This window comes from Nanorana parkeri, unplaced genomic scaffold (assembly GCF_000935625.1).
Source record: "Nanorana parkeri isolate BGI_ZX_2015 unplaced genomic scaffold, ASM93562v1 scaffold114, whole genome shotgun sequence".
In the NCBI taxonomy this organism is placed as follows: domain Eukaryota; kingdom Metazoa; phylum Chordata; class Amphibia; order Anura; family Dicroglossidae; genus Nanorana; species Nanorana parkeri.
The window spans coordinates 395436-413727 of record NW_017306382.1 but is presented as its reverse complement, the minus strand read 5'-3'; the positions used below and the strand labels follow the sequence as shown (position 1 = coordinate 413727).

At 43.6% G+C, this 18292-nt stretch overlaps 1 protein-coding gene across 2 annotated transcripts in view; it reads left to right on the top strand.

Moving 5' to 3' along the window:
* The window catches only part of TMEM135 (transmembrane protein 135), a 292084-nt gene that overhangs the window by 88951 nt on the left and 184841 nt on the right, over window positions 1-18292 (top strand). For both annotated transcript variants that reach the window (XM_018553255.1, XM_018553254.1), the window contains exon 4: window positions 8233-8266. In XM_018553255.1, coding sequence (XP_018408757.1) covers window positions 8233-8266 — 34 coding nt within the window. The remainder of the gene's footprint in view (window positions 1-8232; window positions 8267-18292) is intronic.

The following is an 18292-nucleotide window of genomic DNA, read 5'->3' as shown; positions in this document are numbered from 1 at the left end:
TACCATTGCTATAAGATACCGCTAATTGCCATTACTGTGGAAGGATTGCATCAATGTTACTGGCTATTACTGTGACTTTACCATTGCTATAAGATACCGCTAATTGCCATTACTGTGGAAGGATTGCATCAATCTTACTGGCTGTTACTGTGACTTTACCATTGCTATAAGATACCGCTAATTGCCATTACTGTGGAAGGATTGCATCAATGTTACTGGCTATTACTGTGACTCTACCATTGCTATATGATACCTCTAAATTGTCATTACTGTGGAGGGATTGCATTGCACCTATACAGCTGCCCACTGCTGTGAAGTCTGTAGCCAGATAATATTTAGAATCACGTGCCTGGGGATTTCCTCACTTGCCTTAGCAGCTACATATACGGGGTATATGATGTGTTCCGGAACCCTACCGCACTTGGTGTAATAGGAGTCCGTCCACTGAATCCCCCCTTCATACCATTAGGAAGAACTAGTTCCGCAGCTGAGATCCTAAAGAACCGAGTTACTAATAGGGTCCTGATATAGGCCCTGACACACCCTAACCGTCCCTTCCGCTCCTTCTAAGGCCTCCTGCTTTCCAGCTCCCTCAGCAACGTCTCCCATGCTCACCTCCAGGACTTCTCTCCCATCCTGTGGAACTCCCTACCCCACCCTTTCCGGCTATCTCCTAATCTGTCTGCCCTTAGACAATCCCTGAAGAGTCATCTCTTCAGGGAATCCTATTCTGCATCAACCCAACTACTGAATTAACACTTTCTCAAAACAATCCATCCCTTAACAGCTACCTCCTCATGTATCACTTGCCCCTCCCTTTTAGATTGTACGCTCTCACGGGCAGGGCCCTCCTTGTCTTGATTTGTATTGTAACTGAAATGTCTTCCTTATATTGTAAAGCCTTGCACAAGCTGTTGGCGCTATACAAATCCTGTATAATAATAATAATTATCTTGGAGAACAAAGTTTATTACTTCCAGTCAGCATGAAACCAACATAGGACCTGGCCGTATCATGTGCCAAATTACTGGCCCTTTTACCTGAATTGTCGCTCCTCCGCTGACTCGGCACCCAATCAACGTTGCCTCTGAAGTCTCCTCCATCTTCTGCCTTTGTCCCGCCTCCTCAGCTTCAGTCATCAGCCCTCCAGTCTCTTCCATCTTCACTCCGCCTCCGCGATCTCCGCCGGGCGTCCGCCCTCTGCCGCTCCGTCCCGGTTCCCGTCTTCTCCTGCTCTCCCACGAAGGGCATTCAGCCAGTGGCGTAAAAACCGGGGGTGGGGGTCGCCATTGCGGCGCCCCCCCCGTCTTTGCGCCCGGGGCCGGCACACCGCCGCCCCCCCGGTTGTTACGCCACTGAGTGTACTTCACACCGAGCCATCATCAGGTTTCAAGGTCTATATTAAATCCCCATTTGTTGGTAATTTACTTTCCAAACAACCCTTCCTAGCCGAATTTCTTTTCTCTTGGTCTAGGTAATTCTTACATTTCCATGATGACTGTCACTGCGTGCCAAATACCTATACATCTTCAAGGAATAATGACCCGTGATTCATCCTGTTCACATGACCTGTTTGTTTAAACTCTGTGTAGCAGGATATGTCATTATAGAACTATAATTACTGAGCTTTTTCATTACTTTTGTTTGGGCCTCAATTTACCTTGTAGATGCCACAAAAAATAATTTTATTTACTACACACATCATCTGTAACATAATGGATCATTCTTCTTCTTCTTGAGCACTGGAAAATGACTTTAGGGAATGTATATTAGAATGCGATCCAGCAAGCGAAAAAATTGCAAAGTAAGAAAATCAGGAATGGAAAATGTGACTTCTAAAGAAAGTTTGTACTAACTGTTTAATAGAGAGAGCTGTTTTCTTTCAGACTTTTTTTCTCTGAATCTTTGGACCCAGATGTCTGAGCACAGCAGTCAAGGAGAGAGGGGGGGGAGGGGGGAGCAGGATGTGTCATTGTCTTGACTCATTCAGCTGTGTGTGTGTACATTGAGCTTTATTAACAGGCTTTTTTCAGCAAAGCAGATAAGGATAGTCTTAAAAACATATGGCACGTAGCCCAACCCAATTTGTTATGCCGCGATTTAGACGCGTTCCGGGTCGTTTTTTTTCTTTTTTTTGAGCCTAAAATGGGCTTTTAGTGCGTTCCCAAAATACCATTGGAATACATTGGATGCATTTTTGATGCGATCTGTAACTACTCTGCTCTGCACTTGGTGTGAACAAGCCCTAGGAGCTAGGCAGGTAGATGTGTGAGGGCCATATGCATCTCTCGGTCCAGCTCTTAGCAACCTGGGACACTCTTGCCGGTGTCCCACCAAGCTTTGATAGTTTAAAAAAATTAAGAAACAGTAAAAACAATTTGAAACTAACCCCGCCGCCCTGCCATCTGGTTGCCATTCTCCATTGATGGGAAGGGGGGAGTTGGCGGGGGGGGCGCATCGCAGAACCTGGCCTTGGGCGGCAGGGAGACTAAATTCGGCCCTGAGAGCAGGGTGACATATATGCTGCTGTTTAAACAGATATCTTTCATGTTCATAGCTAAACCATAGTATACGGAAAGTTCCCCCCTCCCCCCAAAAAAAGGAAAAAAAGGTGTTTGAGTTTGCACATTCTTCAGCGCTGTGTCATTAAAGGTATAACCATAACATAACCAGCATCATCCTAACCTAAGCACATGTTAAGCCCCTGAATAGTCTGTAATTAGCCAGCAGCGGCAGAGTGAATGGTGCTTTCTCAATCATCATAAGCCTGCTGTTACACAGTTCCGAAGAAAACCCGGGGCAGCAAGAGTTTGTTTTGTCACGCCGTGTCACGTGAGAAAAACAGCAGATATTATGGGATTTACACAGTGACAGTGTTTTTACAAGGGCTTCAGTTCGAACCGGTTTAAGACAAAACATCTCCAATCCGAATTGCAGGCATATTTTTGCAGCTTGTATAATCACACCGCTCACAATCCATGGAATAAACTGCTCTCTGCCTTTAACAACACCTGTTTACAATCGCAATGTTTTTCTTTCTAGACCATATCCAAATAAAAGGTAATTTACACAGGCATGTGCCGAGCTTCCACCGTAATTCTCCTTTACACAGGGAGCCATTGATAGAAAGACGTGACTAGGAAGTGATCTGGAAACTATGACCTACAGAAAAGGGAAATAGGCATTTTGTATGCTGGTGAACTTTGAGTGATGTTTACCTTTTTAAAGTGACACTAAACTCAGGTAAACCATAAAAATGCATTCAAGTACCTTAATTAATAACAAAAATGTATCTTATTTGTGTATCTAGGGTTGCCACCTGTCCAGGATTCACCCGGACAGTCCGGGTTTGGAATGCTGTGTCCGGGTTTCATGGCATCAGAAACCTGGGCACAAGATGTCAAGCAGACAGGGACAACCAAAATTAAGATAGGGGCTACTGGCCCCCCACTGAAAACAGTGTCAACTGTGATATTTACATATGAATGGGCGGAGCTATTTACATATGAATAAGCCGCGACTCATTCTCCCCAAAAAATGTCTGCGCGTCGCTAGAGTGTCCGGGTTTGGCTTGAAGAAAAATGGCAACCCTATGTGTATCACTTGGCTGTAGATCCTCAAATCTATTAAGGTACTGGAATGTATTTAAGGTTTACTTCCTGAGTTTAGTGTCACTTTAAACATACCCCCCCAGCTTCCCTGCCTAGTACCCATTCTTTCATGTAAATAGGACTTATGGTGATCTCCAGGACTAGAGTGGAGTATGGACCATCCACAGGGATGAATGGGGCCACTGGTGCAAATGCCCACTAGGCATAGGACCCAGTTGGGATATTTCTTTTACTTGCAAAAGCTGTGTGGTGCTGGGCAGAACCATACAGAGAAGAATTTGGTGACCGGGAATGAAGGTAAGTCTTTTAGTGTGTGTGCTAAAGTGGGGGCTGGAGGGTACGAAGAACAGACTCGCTAAAATGTTCTATTAATGCACCAAATCTTCCATTCATGTTGCCCACATGCGATCAGGCTGCAAGACCTGGCCAAGATAGAATCTTTTGTCACAACCTATAGGACGAACAGCTATTTTGCAGTGTTACTGGAGTTACTAGCATAGATGAACTTTATTCTTGCTTTAAAGAGGAACTGAACTCTGCGAGGCAGGCAGATTGTTATGGACTAGTCACAAGTATTGTCTGCGGTCTTCCTGTGGCTGATCTTTTCCCCATTACTGACTTTCCATATCTTATTCTGCACAATGTCTTTGTGTGTGTGTGTGGAGGCGGCCATCTTGGTACAGGCAGCGCTTTGATTTCACATAGTGCCTTCAGCAAGGAGGACAGGGAGCAGCACAGAAGTGATATTACCCTGCTACAAATCTGAGACTAGCACTCAGAGGCAGCGGTGCCTTAGATCTAACACTGCAGATATACAGCTGTGAGGCTTAAAGTGACATTAAACTCACATCCCCCCCTCCCAATGCTGCTTGAAGGACTTACCTTAAATGATGCTTCTTGATCCGATCATCTTCTTCTTTCCTGTAGTTTTCAGGAGTCCTCCAGTGCTGGTGCCGGTCTCTGATACAGCGCTGACACCTGTGTCTTCTGACTTACTTGACTTACCTTGTGTCTCTCCTCATCTCCTGGCCGAAGATCTCTACTGTGCATGGCCGCTTGAGAATCTTCAGATCTTCAGCCGGGAGCGAGCGGCGGAGACGCAGGTGCTGGTCTCTGATCCAGCGCTGACTGCTGTGTCTTCTGTGTCCCATGGATGCTCCCGGTTGCACGCATTCACTTTCAATGTCGCTCTCCTCACCGGTGATATGGACTGCGCATGCACCCGCACACACTTCCCCCTGCACAGCCATTCGGAAAGCTGGGTTCTACAGCCGGGAGCGAGCGGAGCAGACGCAGGTAAGTTATTTTTTTTTACCTGTTTGGTAACTTTTTTATTTTTTTAAATGTTTTTGCATATATCTACTGCTTGCTAGCAGTAGCTATATGTAAAAAAAGACTTTAATACTGCTTTAAATATAACTTGCGCATTTGACCATAGTGGACACAGTACAGGCTCTCTTTACCGTAGAAAAACAACGCACCTCACTCCTATCATTTAAATGTAGCTTTTTCTGTTTGTCATTGAGCTTGTCAGTCTGCATGGCACAGGAAAAGGGGCCGGGATGCACCAACCATAGGGTTTAACAAAGATTGGCGCATGGAGGAAAATGTGCCAATTTCTATATGCACCCTTATTTAGCATTTTATGCCCCAAAGCAATGGAAGTGTTCCATGACAGTTTGTTAATTTATTGCATGATAGTGGTGTGCTGTCTGTCCACTCATATGCGTCTCCTCTCTCTCTCCAGTGCTGCTGCTCCTTGTCCACCTCCTCTTGCTACAGTATTTATGCCATTGTGGCAATGGTGTTCAGTTTAGAACAATTTTTACCTTAGAACATCGGCTTGGGTGTGTGATTATTTTGGCACACCCTATCGGACATTTATAGAAATTGACGGATTTGGAAAGTTATTTGGCGCACCAGGCACAACACTTCTATAATGGCGTTTATGATTTGGCACACTGAAAATGTGCCAATATTTGCAATGAAATAATTACATATTTCCCATTCTTAAGTGACATAAAGGTCAGTGGTAATGTAAGGACTTGCCTTAAATGATGCCTCTTAATCCAATCATCTTCCTCTTTCCTGGAGTTCTTAGCTGTCCCTCCAGCACTGGTGCCGGTCTCCGATCCAGAGCTGACTCCTCTGTCCTTCTCTTCTCTCATGTCCCACGGTGTCTGTGCGGGTGCACGCTGCTCCATAGACTTACCTTGTGTCTCTCCTCGTCTCCCGGCTGAACATCTGAACTGCGCATGCACCCGCCCCAAGATCCTTTGCGGCCGCCCGAGAAATGTTCAGATGTTCGGACGGGAGCGCACGGCGAAGACACAGGCAAGTATTAACCCTTAGAAAAAGTTTTTTTTTAAATCGTTTGGATATATCTACTGCTTGCTAGCAGTAGATATATGCAAAAACAAATGAGGGTTTAATAATCCTTTAATTCCCCCCAAACTGTTTCAGTGTGTCTGGTAATAAACTGGCTGCTCTGTCATCACATAGAAAATAAGTATAATTAGCTGTATTTTGCGATCTCAATACCTCCTTCTTTTAAAACAATACCTTGATTTGCAATACTTCTCCAAAATAGAAACTCTGACCTCTGATTGTAACTAATATTTATTTCCCATAATTATCCTGAGTCTGGTTGTTAATATTTCCACATATCTCAGTGAATTCCTGTGTGTTTGGCTGGTTTTACACATGCCGTGCATTGTGCTTGTTCCCTGTGTCTTCTTGTGTGACTAGGTAAAAAAAATAAGAGGAACATGTTCGCATCTACCTTTTCCTCTGCACTGGCCTCTGACTTGCAGCTGTATCCTCCCGGACAGCCAAGTCTGTGTTGCTGCTGAAATATCTGCCTGGAAACAAACCGTAATGGGAAAAAAATGAGGGGCCCCAGACCCAGATTTCACTTAACCCTTGTATTATTTTCACTTAACAATGCTCATTGATAAGGCACCGAGGCAAAGTTTAACTTGTTTGCTTAGGCAGCCGTTACCAGCCTGGATCCAAAAAACTTCCTTTATTAGCAGGCCTGCGAACTTTGCTGTAAATCTGCTTAGTGGATGCCTCTCTAGTTCATTGAGGTATTGGTGTAGGTGCCTGTAGGCCAAAGACAGGAAGATGTTTAAAACATTCTCTTTAGTCCCCTATTGCTCCGTTCAGTTGCTGGGAGCAATAGAAATAGCTGGCACTTTGGGAATGGAGATGTGACTAGCTTCCATTCTCCAAAATTACAGCACTTGGAGATTACACCATCAATTTCACATGAGGCAGGAGGAGAGTCCTCAGGCTTGAATAAGCCGAATTGGAACATATACAAGACTTAATTTCCTCGCTCCCGACGGCTGAACGGAGTGACAGAGAGTAGGGATGCACAGATACTTTTCGAGTACCAGTGCAGATACTTGGCATTTTCATGAGAACTACCAGGGTTGCAGCGGTTGCAGCTGGGACCTGGCTCTGGCGCTCCACCACTCTCCTGAAATCATTAGTCTGTATTGTTTTAGAAAAACTGTCACATGACAATAAACAAAAATGTATCAGTACTCGTACTTGTAAGTACTCGGCAAGTACCAGTACTCGTACTCGCAAAACTGGTATCTGTGCATCCCTTTATTTATATTTATAAAAACTAAATCGTACATTAAAACAGAGATGTACTAATCCCAGGAGCTCCGTGTGCTCCTTACAAATGACAGCTGCCTCCTAACTTTTTAATTTTTCTCTAGTCTAGTCTTGGAGCTCAAAAGTTATCGGTACATGTACTCGTACTTGTACCGAGTACTGTACTTTGTATCTGAGCAACCCTAGCACAGAGTGAATGAAAAAGTATAGACTTGCCATCGGGCAGTGGGGAAGCCAAGTGGTCCATTTGCTTTGTACTCTAAGGGCAATAAAAGGGTCACTTTCAGCAGTGAGATGTCAGCCATTCAGTTTGGACATTTTTGTCCAATGGGGTGATGATCTCAAGTATATGGAAGCTACATATAACATCTGACTTTGCCAAATTCTGTTGGGTGTACACATTGATTGGATAGGCTTCAAAGTCTTGTATGATTGCTTTTGTTTCATCCATGATAAATCAGAAGTGGGATTTGTTCTGCCTACCACTTGGCTAAATCTGTATGGTTAGGGCACCTGCAGATGATCTACAGCCCTTGCAGGTCTGTGACCAACTTTATAGAGAACAGCAGTTTTTGACACCTGCCTAGCCTTGAACTACTAGTCCCAGAGTGTCCTAATCTGCCATGATATTTGGAATGTCTTGGCTACAGTTCTGCTCTGTGCAAAACCATACTCTTTCCTTTGTTATTCCCGCACTAACAGTTGGAACTGGCACTGGTTAATGACCCTGGGCTAGACCTACACGAGCCAATCCTCACTTGATTGACAGTGATAGTTGAATCAGACGATTGGACTGCACTGAGCATATTTGACAACATTGTGTCTATGGACACCCAAGTTAAATAGGGACAAAGGAAGGAAGGAAGGATCCCAGGTAAGGGTAGTTGTATTTTCTGCTTATAGAAAGACATTATTGTGTGACATTTTCTGTTGTTTACAGCATTTTATATTACTATGGCTAATAACCTGTATTTTAATTTGTGTTTTTCAGGAGGGGACTTCTGACCATATACATGGCCAACCAGGTAAGAAGCAAGAAATTGCTTACCGAGGAGGTCACTTAAGTGTAAATTTGATAATGAATGGACTTTCCAATAATTTGACTATCACATGTTGCAACACAGAGCGCTCTACGCTCTACCTGCGACCCAAAGCCATGAGACTACTGGCAAGGTCTGGTATTGTGGGTTCTCCAGTCAGATATTACTATGTTCTGTGAATATGTGGAGCAGTATGAGCAATGATACGATATGTTTATGCTGTTTGAAGGGGAGAGGGGTCATCATGAGGTAGAGACCCATCTGTATGATATTAAAAATAAGGGTCAAAAGCCATTTAAAGAGACATCTAATTTTTCTTAGTCTCTGACAATGTTGGTTTTGATGTAGTGAGTTCAGCTCTGAAAAAAAGAAAATTTTCCAAAAAACACCCTGACCTCTAATCTTTCCCTATCTCATATCCTAACCCTAATACTAACTGCCTTGTCACACCTTGCCAGTGACAGAAAAGCTTAAATGACCCTAAACTCGGGAGTTAAACCTTAAAAATGCATTCAAGTACCCGAACTAATAACAACAATGTATCTTATTTGTGTATCACTCGGCTGTAGATCCTCAAATCATCTCTGAATTGGTGCGGACACTGTCCTTCCTTCTGGAGGGAGGCTATTTTTGTTCTCCATGGTCCCTGTGTGTGTTGTAAAGTAGTCACCACTCCAAGCTCACTCCCAGGATGGACTACAACCACAATACAAATTAACTAGCTAAACATGAGATTGTAGTCCATCATGGGAGTGAGCTTGGAGCGGTGGCTACTTTACAACTCATACAGGGACCATTGGGAACCAAAGTAGCCCCCCTCCAGAAGGAAGGACAGTGTCAGCACCAATTCAGAGATGATTTGAGGACCTACAGCCGAGTGATACACAAATAGGGTCCAGTATTGTTATTAGTTCGGTACTTGATTGCATTTTTAAGGTTTGACTCCTGAGTTTAGTGTCACTTTAGGGCTCATTCACTCCATCATGTGATGTGCTTGATCTTGACGCATTGCACTGTTTACATTTTTGTTAAAACTTTATTGAAATGGCATTTCATTAAATTCTATGGACACAATGCTGCCCGATGCAGTTGCAGCATGTTGTGCTGTGCTGAAAAAAAAGTACTGCATGCCGTACATTTTGGTGGTGTGAACTGAGCCCACCTGGAACAAGACAAATTGCCTTGTCTTGTGTTGTGTTGTGCTGGAAGAAATTGCCAGTGCAGCCCAAACCCATCCGGTGTGAATGGGCCCTTAAATAAAGTTTGAGGCCAAAGTCATCTAGTTAGATTATATAAATGTGAGAACTTAGAATGTTTATACTGCCGTACCTGCAGCAAGTTAATGTGGCATGCAAAAATAAACCAAAGAGAGAGAATTATATTTATTTATGTGCTTTGCCCGTATTTTTATAAGGGTGGAGCTTGTCACTCATCATGTTAAACGTCTAGCAGGTTCTATTCAATAGCACAAAGCCTCTTTTCCCATATGTTCCCCAATGTATTTATCATGAATTCAGAATCATATTATTTTGTATGATTTTTCTGGTTTTAGATGAATACATCACCTGCATTAAAGGACTTTTAAAGCCCCAGCACAATTTACCTGCAGTAGTATAGACTGCACCCATTTAATAAAGAATGTTTATTCTTAATGGCCAGTTCTAAAGTCTATAAACCAATCAAAATTTACCCTGCTTAATCCATCCAGTAAAAAATTAAAGCTCAGCTCAAATATAAAAGACAATGCAAGCAATGTAAGTACCTGAATTAGACCTTATATTACTCTTTTGCAGTCCCTGTACAAGAGGGCTGGAGTTAGAGAAGCAGCACAAGAATACAATCAATTCATATGCTAGTGATGAGGTAGTAGTGGCTTGGTAGTGATGAGCTATGGGCTTGGTGTGAACCCAGTTCGCCTGAGTTTGCCTGAACTCGCCCCGAGCCTGCTCAAAGTCAGAGTTTTAAGTGTGTTTGAGTAAACTCAGGTAAATTGGATTTACACCAAGTCCCAACTCATCATTACTGACAAGGACAAGAAGCATGCAGAATAACAGAGAGATGAGCTTATCACTGTGCTGCTTTTCCTTTCACTGTCCAGTCACAGGCTGGGGGCAGGTCCAGGACAACCTGGGCTCAAAGGAAGTTGGTTAAATGATGCAGGCCATCAGACTGAGGACATCTAGTGGCTGAAAAAAGTACTGTGGGGGAAATATTCGAATTGAAGGTGAATATTACAGCAAAAGCTAGTTTAGATATTTTATATTTATTGGGCTATTTATTTATTTTTAATCTAGTTATTTTTGCCTGGTCTTCTGATTTGATCCCTAATAGGTGCAGTAGACCACCGTGGGTAGCTTTTCTAGCAATTTCTATGCCATTTTTTGGCCAAATAGGGCGTGAGTTAGCTTTTATTGTGTGATTGAGGGGAGGTCTTATAGTGATAGAAAGCTGCTGCATGGTCCAGCCTTTCCCACTATATGTAAAAATTAATTTTTATGCTCTGTTGTCTCTATATTTTATCTTGAAGGAAATAAACCGATTCACAGACAGCAATAAAACCCCTGGCATGTTATTAAAGTGGGGATGCGCTCATACTGGTTTCTTGGTATTGAGTACGAGTACCGATATTGTACCGTTATATTGCTGTCAGTACTCGCCGTTACTGAGTACCAATACCAGTGCTTCCGCTGGCATGGATCCGGCTTCCCAGGCAATCAGGAAAGCGCGTAAAGGGAGACTGCCCGGCTTCCTGATTTCCTAGGAAGCCAACTCCATGTTTGGCCGTCTTGATGCTGATTGGCCAGGAAACCGGCTTCCCAGCCAATCAACATGGAGTTGGCTTCCCGGGCAATCAGGAAGGTGGGTGGCGAATAATGACCCGACTCCCGCCTTCCTGATTGGCCGGGTAGCCGGCTCCATGATTATTGGCTGGAAAGCCGTCTTGTCAGCCAATCAACATTGAGCCTGCTGATTGGCTGGAAAGTCGGCATGGGAGGCCGGTCATTACTTGCTGCCCGGCTTCCTGATTGCCCAGGAAGCCGTCTCCATGTTCCCCTACGACACTGCCCGTCAGAAGAAATCTTCCTCTGACCGGAAGTTTAAAGAGAACTATGGGGTAAGTGTTTTTCCCCATAGTTCTCCTAATGGTCACGGGTGAACATATACTAGCGTCCTCCCAAGACCCAAAGCTCAGTATATAGTGAGCTACAGCTCACAGTATACTGAGACCGCCACAGCCGGGATGGATCCTGACAATACTGTTGAGGTCCACCCAGCTGCGTGAGTGACAGTTGGCTCTGCCTATCTACAGGCAGAGCCAGCTGTACCCGCCCCCTCCCACGTCTGTTCCGCCAGTCAACACTGGAGGATCGGAGCCGACGTGTGACAGTTTCATTGTCGCACATCTGTTTGAACTATGAGGATGAGTGATTTTCACTCACCTCATAGTTCTCCTTTAAGGTATCGGAGCTTTGGGCGAGTAGTATCGGTATTTGTACACCCCTAGTTTTAAGTCATTTCCTTTCCATTCAAAGCTAAAAAAAACAACAAGTTTTGGTTGGGGTTCCATTTTGAGTTACGATGTTGGGGTAACAACCCTTGTATAGGGCCTTTAATGAACTGCAGGGAGTTAATTTAAAATGCAATGCAAACACAACCAATAGAGTAAGCAATTTGCCCTTATTGCTTTCATTGCACTGATAGGAGCCTGAACAAATCCTGATCCACCCCCACAGGATGTTCATACTCAGTTCATCGTAGGTGACACATGGAAATGACTCGAGAATAAATCTTTGCTCACAACATTACCTGTTTTCAGAACCCTTGTGAACTCTCTTGGACAGCCGAGTCCAAGTGTCACACCTAGACCCCTTTCATTGCCTCTATGTGCATCTGTTTCCTGCTTTACAAGTTTCTTATCAAGACATGAGGTCTCTCTTCCTGTGAACACATAGAGGAAAATGCGCTCATATGCCTTCTGATTGTCATTCTGCTTATAAGCGATACATGTTTACACAATCATGGAGGTGACAGCTGAATGAAATGTGGGAAGAAGCAGAAAATTGCTTATAGTAGCACTAAGATGCCTTTTTGGGGCCCCCTCTGCGTTTCCTCTTGACCAAATTGTATTGTATTATATTTTACTCTATGACGCTCGATATTCCAGAGGTAGATATTTATGGCCCTACAGATGCCAGCATGTCATAAGGTTCTGATGGTCAGCCACAAAATTAGGGTTGCCATAGATTGTACTCCTCCTCAAGATTTGTATCCACACTGAATTTAGTCATATTATTGTTGTTGTTGGTGGTGCTGTGTCATTATTAGAATTACATAGTATTTATATAGGGCCAACAGTTTGCACAGCGCTTTACAATGTAAGGAAGACATTACAATACAATTCAAGACAGGATGGTAAGGAGGGCCCTGTCCCTGAGGGCTTACAATCTAAAAGAGGGGGAAATGATACATGAGGAGGTAGCTGTGAGGGGATGGGTTATTTGAGAATGTGATGGTTCAGTGGTTAGGTTGAGGTGGGATAGGCTTCCCTGAAGAGATGAGTCTCTAGGGAACGCCTAAAGACAGTCAAGGTGGGAGATAGACGGACAGGTTGGGGTAAAGCGTTCCAGAGGATGGGAGAGACTCTAGAGAAGTCCTGGAGGCGAGTATGGGAGGAGTTGATGAGGGAGCTGGAAAGCAGGAGGTCTAGGGAAGAGCGGAGTGGAGGACGGTTAGGGTGATATTTTGAGACAAGGTCTGAGATATATCCGGGGACGGAGTTGTGGACGGCTTTATAAGTGGTTGTTAATATTTTGAATTTTATCCTCTGGGCTATTGGAAGCCAGTGGAGGGATTGACAGAGGGGGGAGCGGTTGGTTAAGTGAATGAGTCTAGCAGCTGCATTCATGATAGACTGAAGGGGGGATATCCTGTGTAGTGGAAGGCCAATGAGGAGCCAATGAGGTGTCATGGTGTGCATACTATGTTTTCATATCCTACAAGAATTCAATATCTTATACTAGGATCATTGCACTGGTTGTGAAAAATTTGACTGCTGCATGGGACAGAAACAATTACCTTAATGAGTGAATGATCTACTTTGAATCCTCAAAACCAAAATTTCTTAGTTCAGGGGTAGCCAAACTCCAGCTGTGGTGGAACTACAAATCCCATGAGGCATTGCAAGATTCTCACAGCCATAGGCATGACTCCCGGAGAGAGATGCATCATGAGATTTGTAGTTTCACCACTTATGGAGGGATGGAGTTTAGCTACCCCTGCCTTAGTTGATGTAGAGGAAAGGCAAAAAACCCTTCTATAATATTTTTCAATGTTCTCCTACAATGTTCTCCATGTCAGAAAGCAGTGTGCTTTCTGACATGTGACTGGGCCTGAGCACTGTCCTGTAGCCTAAGTCCCTATTCACACCTAGGCATTCCGTGAACTTGCACCAAAGTTGGAAAAAAACACGTGCTTTGATGCATGTTCACGGAAGGCATCAAAAACATGCAATGCACTTGCAGTGCCATTGCTAGTTAATAGAACCCCAAACACCTCCGACGGACACAGATCGCGGAACGCATGTAGCAGGTTTTGCTTCATGAGATACTTTCCTGTGTTTGATGCGCGTGCAGAAACCCATTGAAATCAATGGGAAAGCAAGTTACACGTGGGAATGTAACACACATTCCCACTATGCCTAGGAATGAACAGGGACTTAGAGCTGTATATGTGTAGTGTGAGAACTAAGGCACTGCCTGCCTCTGACTGCTGGTCTCACTAGAATTAGAGATTTGGTGATGTAACTACTGTTTCTTACTGTTCTCCTTGCTGGAGGGGAAGTTGTTTATGAGAACCTGCAGTGCAAGGATCTTCCTGCTTCTGCTACATTCACTCTGTAGATCTGAGCTTCCTCCACCTTTTCCACTGCTTCTTAATCATTACCCGTCTAGTTATCTGATCACCAGTCATCGGGAAGGAAGCCCTGACGTGAGGAAGCAAAGCCCCGCTGCCTCTGGATACAGCATGAACGAAGGCCATTGTATGTCAGTAAGGGAGAAAAGATCAGCTTCAGGTAGACCACAGGCATTAGTGATGCAACACCATGGCACACAGCATGGTAGACTTTCTAGTCCTTTGCCCTCCGCTTATATAGGCACAACTTCCACAGTATAGGTCCTCCTTAGTATCTGTGTACATTTTGTTCATTGAGCTACATAAAACCAGGTCCTGTGGACCACTATTCCACATTTGTATAGCTCTTACGGTAAAGAAACCTCTCTGCGTGTTGAGGTTATCCTTCTTTTCCTCCAGTAGTCAGCTTCTAGCTTCTTTTATAAATTTAGATATTTAGCAGCTCTGTTTTGGTTGTTCCTGTGCACCTTTCCTGTTCCAGCCTCTCCTGCTACATTCAACACAGTATATGATAAAAGTCAAGTACAGGGCGGTGGGAGTTCCTCGCAAAAGCAACAATGGAAGAACAGACCTGGGAACTGAGAGCAGTGACCCCGCCAATAGAATCCCCAAGTGATATGAGAAGCTGTAACTTTCCAGTGTCTACCAAATGCTGAAATATAATTTTTGGGTGGACTGACCCTTTAATTATATCTAATAACGAGTAAGACTTTTAATGTGGTCTTTCTGTAGTATTAGGATGTTAACTTGATACAGTCCCTTAATGTCCATGTATCTCATTCTGTGTTAGGGAACATTAAGTATTTTTCCCAGAAGTTGGTTTGAAATCTGGCAATGTAGTCGTATCAGAGTGTTAGCCTTTAGACCATGGCTAGAACAGAGGCAATAAATCATTTAAATGACAGGTTTTCCAATCGGAGCTCATGTGAGTTTGTAAGCCGCAAGCCTTTCCCTGTAACTTATACGACGGAGGGGTGGGATTGTGGCGGGCATGTTTTGTGGCTTGACATGGCTAATTGGTTTTGGCATGCCGGCCCCAGGAAACCTCATCCATCACTTTAGAACAGGAAGTTTGGCTGAAGTTAGGGGAAACATTCAGTACTTTGTCTCTCGCTGTTATGCTACACTGCTTTGCCGTTCCAGTCTCTGAGAGGTAAAATGTCTCTTCTAGGTTTACTCAACCCATTCTGTGCTGGCCAAGTACCTGAACATGTGAGGCTGGAACTCAGGATATTTCTGTTTCTTACGTTTCAGATTTATTATTTCTTATAACTTTTTTTAAAGGGAAACCATTTAACTCTTATTTCCCATATAATTCCCCTCTCAGCCCTTTCAAAATTAAACTGCGGGCTGCTGTAAAAAGCTCACCATTTATTGCAGTAGTCACCAGAACAAGGTTCCCCATTGGAATACTTTCTCTCACTTCCTGTTGCAGTGACACAGAAGAGCTCATCTATATTATTAATCGCATATCTTAAATAAAAATATCCCTACAAAAGCATTGAGGACCAATTCACACCAGCCGCTGCGCACAACGGACAGCGGCTGGTGTGCAGTGCCCGCCACAGTGCCAATGTGCGGATCCTGGCACGTCGCACTGTGTACTCCTTTTTTTTTTTTTTAGAACTTTATTGAAATGTCACAGCTTCATTAAAGTGACAATAAAGCATACCCCCCTGCTCCATAGGCTTACCTTGTGTCTCTCCTCGTCTCCCAGGCCGATCATCTGAACTGCACATGCGCCCGCCCCAAGATCCTTTGCGGCCACCCGAGACTCTTCAGATGTTAAAAAGGTTTTTTGTTTTTTTTTGCTAGCAGTAGACATATGCAAAAATAGGCTGAAGTTCTATGGGCCCGGGAGGGGGGGGTGATGCAGTTGTACTAAGTCACATCCTGCTGCGCTTGAAAAAGTACTGCATGTTGTACCTTTGTTCAGTGCACACCACCGCAACACCCGTCGTGATTTGAACCGAGCCCATCCGTGCCAAGATGAATTGCCTTCTCTTTCCCCAATGCTTATGGTGTTAATGGGCTCTCAAAGTGATAGTGTTTTTAAATGGGGTATTTGTGCTTATGATATGTGATTGGTGAAAACCACGAAACACAATTTTTTTTGTACAATTCTGGGTTTAACCAATCACTTCTGGTATATAAATTCAGATACAGCAGATGGTATTTGAAGGTCAGAGATGGTAATGTTTCCAAGCATGCAAGGAGATTAAGATGTGGCCATTTTACAGTCAGCCATTTTGATGCCAGAAGACTACAAGTCATGAAAAAGGGCGGAACATTCCACACAAGGGGATGGTGCAGCCTTTACCTGAGATCTCATGAGATTACAGATGAGATTTCTGAGCAATGCACTGTGATGTTACTTTCCCAGCATGCAACTCTTGGGCAGAGACTATATCACTAATGTCCAAGAGGACCAGGAATTGTAAAAACAGTAATTGTAAGTAAAATAAAAACATGTTTGTTTAGCTAATGAATGTAACATGACTTCATATCAGCATGCTGAGATGTATGCTGATGTGGTTTTTAGTGAAAGGGGGAAGGGTCCAATTTAAGAATTATTAAATCAAGCTGTTCCAGGATGGTGGTCTAGAAATTACTAAAGCCATTGGAGGAGCATGAAGGTCAGGGAACATTTGTAATCAGAAGGATAGGTGAGCAATGGCAGCCTCCATACTTCCTCATTACAGGTTTCTCTCTATATGTCTGAGAGAGAGAGAGGGGGAGGTTGCAGACATAAAGGATTGTGTCTGTTCTATTCAGAGGTTCTTGTGAGTGTTTCCTAAATCAGTTAAGAACAGGATTACAAGAACCTCAGATTATGGTAAAACAAGTGTTCTAGTCAGCTTTCACAGTTTGGGTATTAATATTGTTGCTTGGAGGTTCTTTTTAAAGTGGAACAGATGGTAGCTATGCTGATGTCAAGCTAAAAGGCAAATATGCAAACCAAAATGCTTTGGGGTCCACACCGAGTCCTACCAGGGCTTCAGCAAATGTAATTTAGACATTTTACAATGGCCGCTTGCAACCAATACCGTCATTGTTTCATGTCCCGAGCAGTTGACCTCTGAAGGTGGACCCCTCCCTCCTGTCTCTCCTCCGATCTCTGTTCACAAACAGATTGTTTTTACAGCCCTAAAGTACACATTAATATTAGACGGCCCACAAGCAAACCTCCATGAACATTAATATTTTCAGGAAGAGGTCTGCCTGCACAGAGCGTGCATTCATAACCCGTGAATTATCGCCAGAGACAGCAGACACTTGTCCCATTCCTCAGCCACTGTTTGCATGACACAGGCACAATGGAAAGCTACTCCCTATACGTTTAGTGGGTGCTGGTCCTCAATGCAGGTCATTAGGATTCCATATGTGCACAAAGGCACCATTGTGCGGCCAGGAGAATGGAAATGTTTATGAGCCTTTTCAATTGATCCTGCATAGGAATTGTAACAAACCTTTCATTATTTCTACACTGACCACTTCTGAAGCTTGGTCCCCTTGATTGATTGGGTGGGTGGTCTGCCCTGGGGACAGCAGGTACTACAATTGCTTGACTCATTCAATATCCATTAGCCTGTTGAACATTGATAAAATGTCAGGGGTGCCCGCTGTCGCTGCAGCAGTTTTCGACTTGTTACTTGTAAATCGATATAATTAGAAGAGCTGCTAGCTTGAAGGTAATGTTGTTAATTTTTTTTTTTTAGATATGTGTAAAAGAGTTCAGCTTGAAAATAATGTAATAAATATGGATAACCTTTAGGAAACAAAATTTAATTTATATGGTTTGTAATGTTATATTGAACTGGGAGCAGCCATATTTGCTCAGTTGATATTTGGACACCGTTTCTCATTTTCCAGGGCAACACATTACTGTTACTGATACTCCTCATGATGGAAGTCAGGGAACTTTTTTTTACCATTAGGTAGCCATTGTAGTAACCACCGTACTCTGCTTTAAGTGGCTAATTTACACATTTCTGACACTTTTAAAATTGCCAACAAATATAAAGTGCAGGTACCCAGGGGTACCAGCACGCATCGGCAGCAGCTTCCATCGCCCCATCTATGCCAGAATGCCACTTT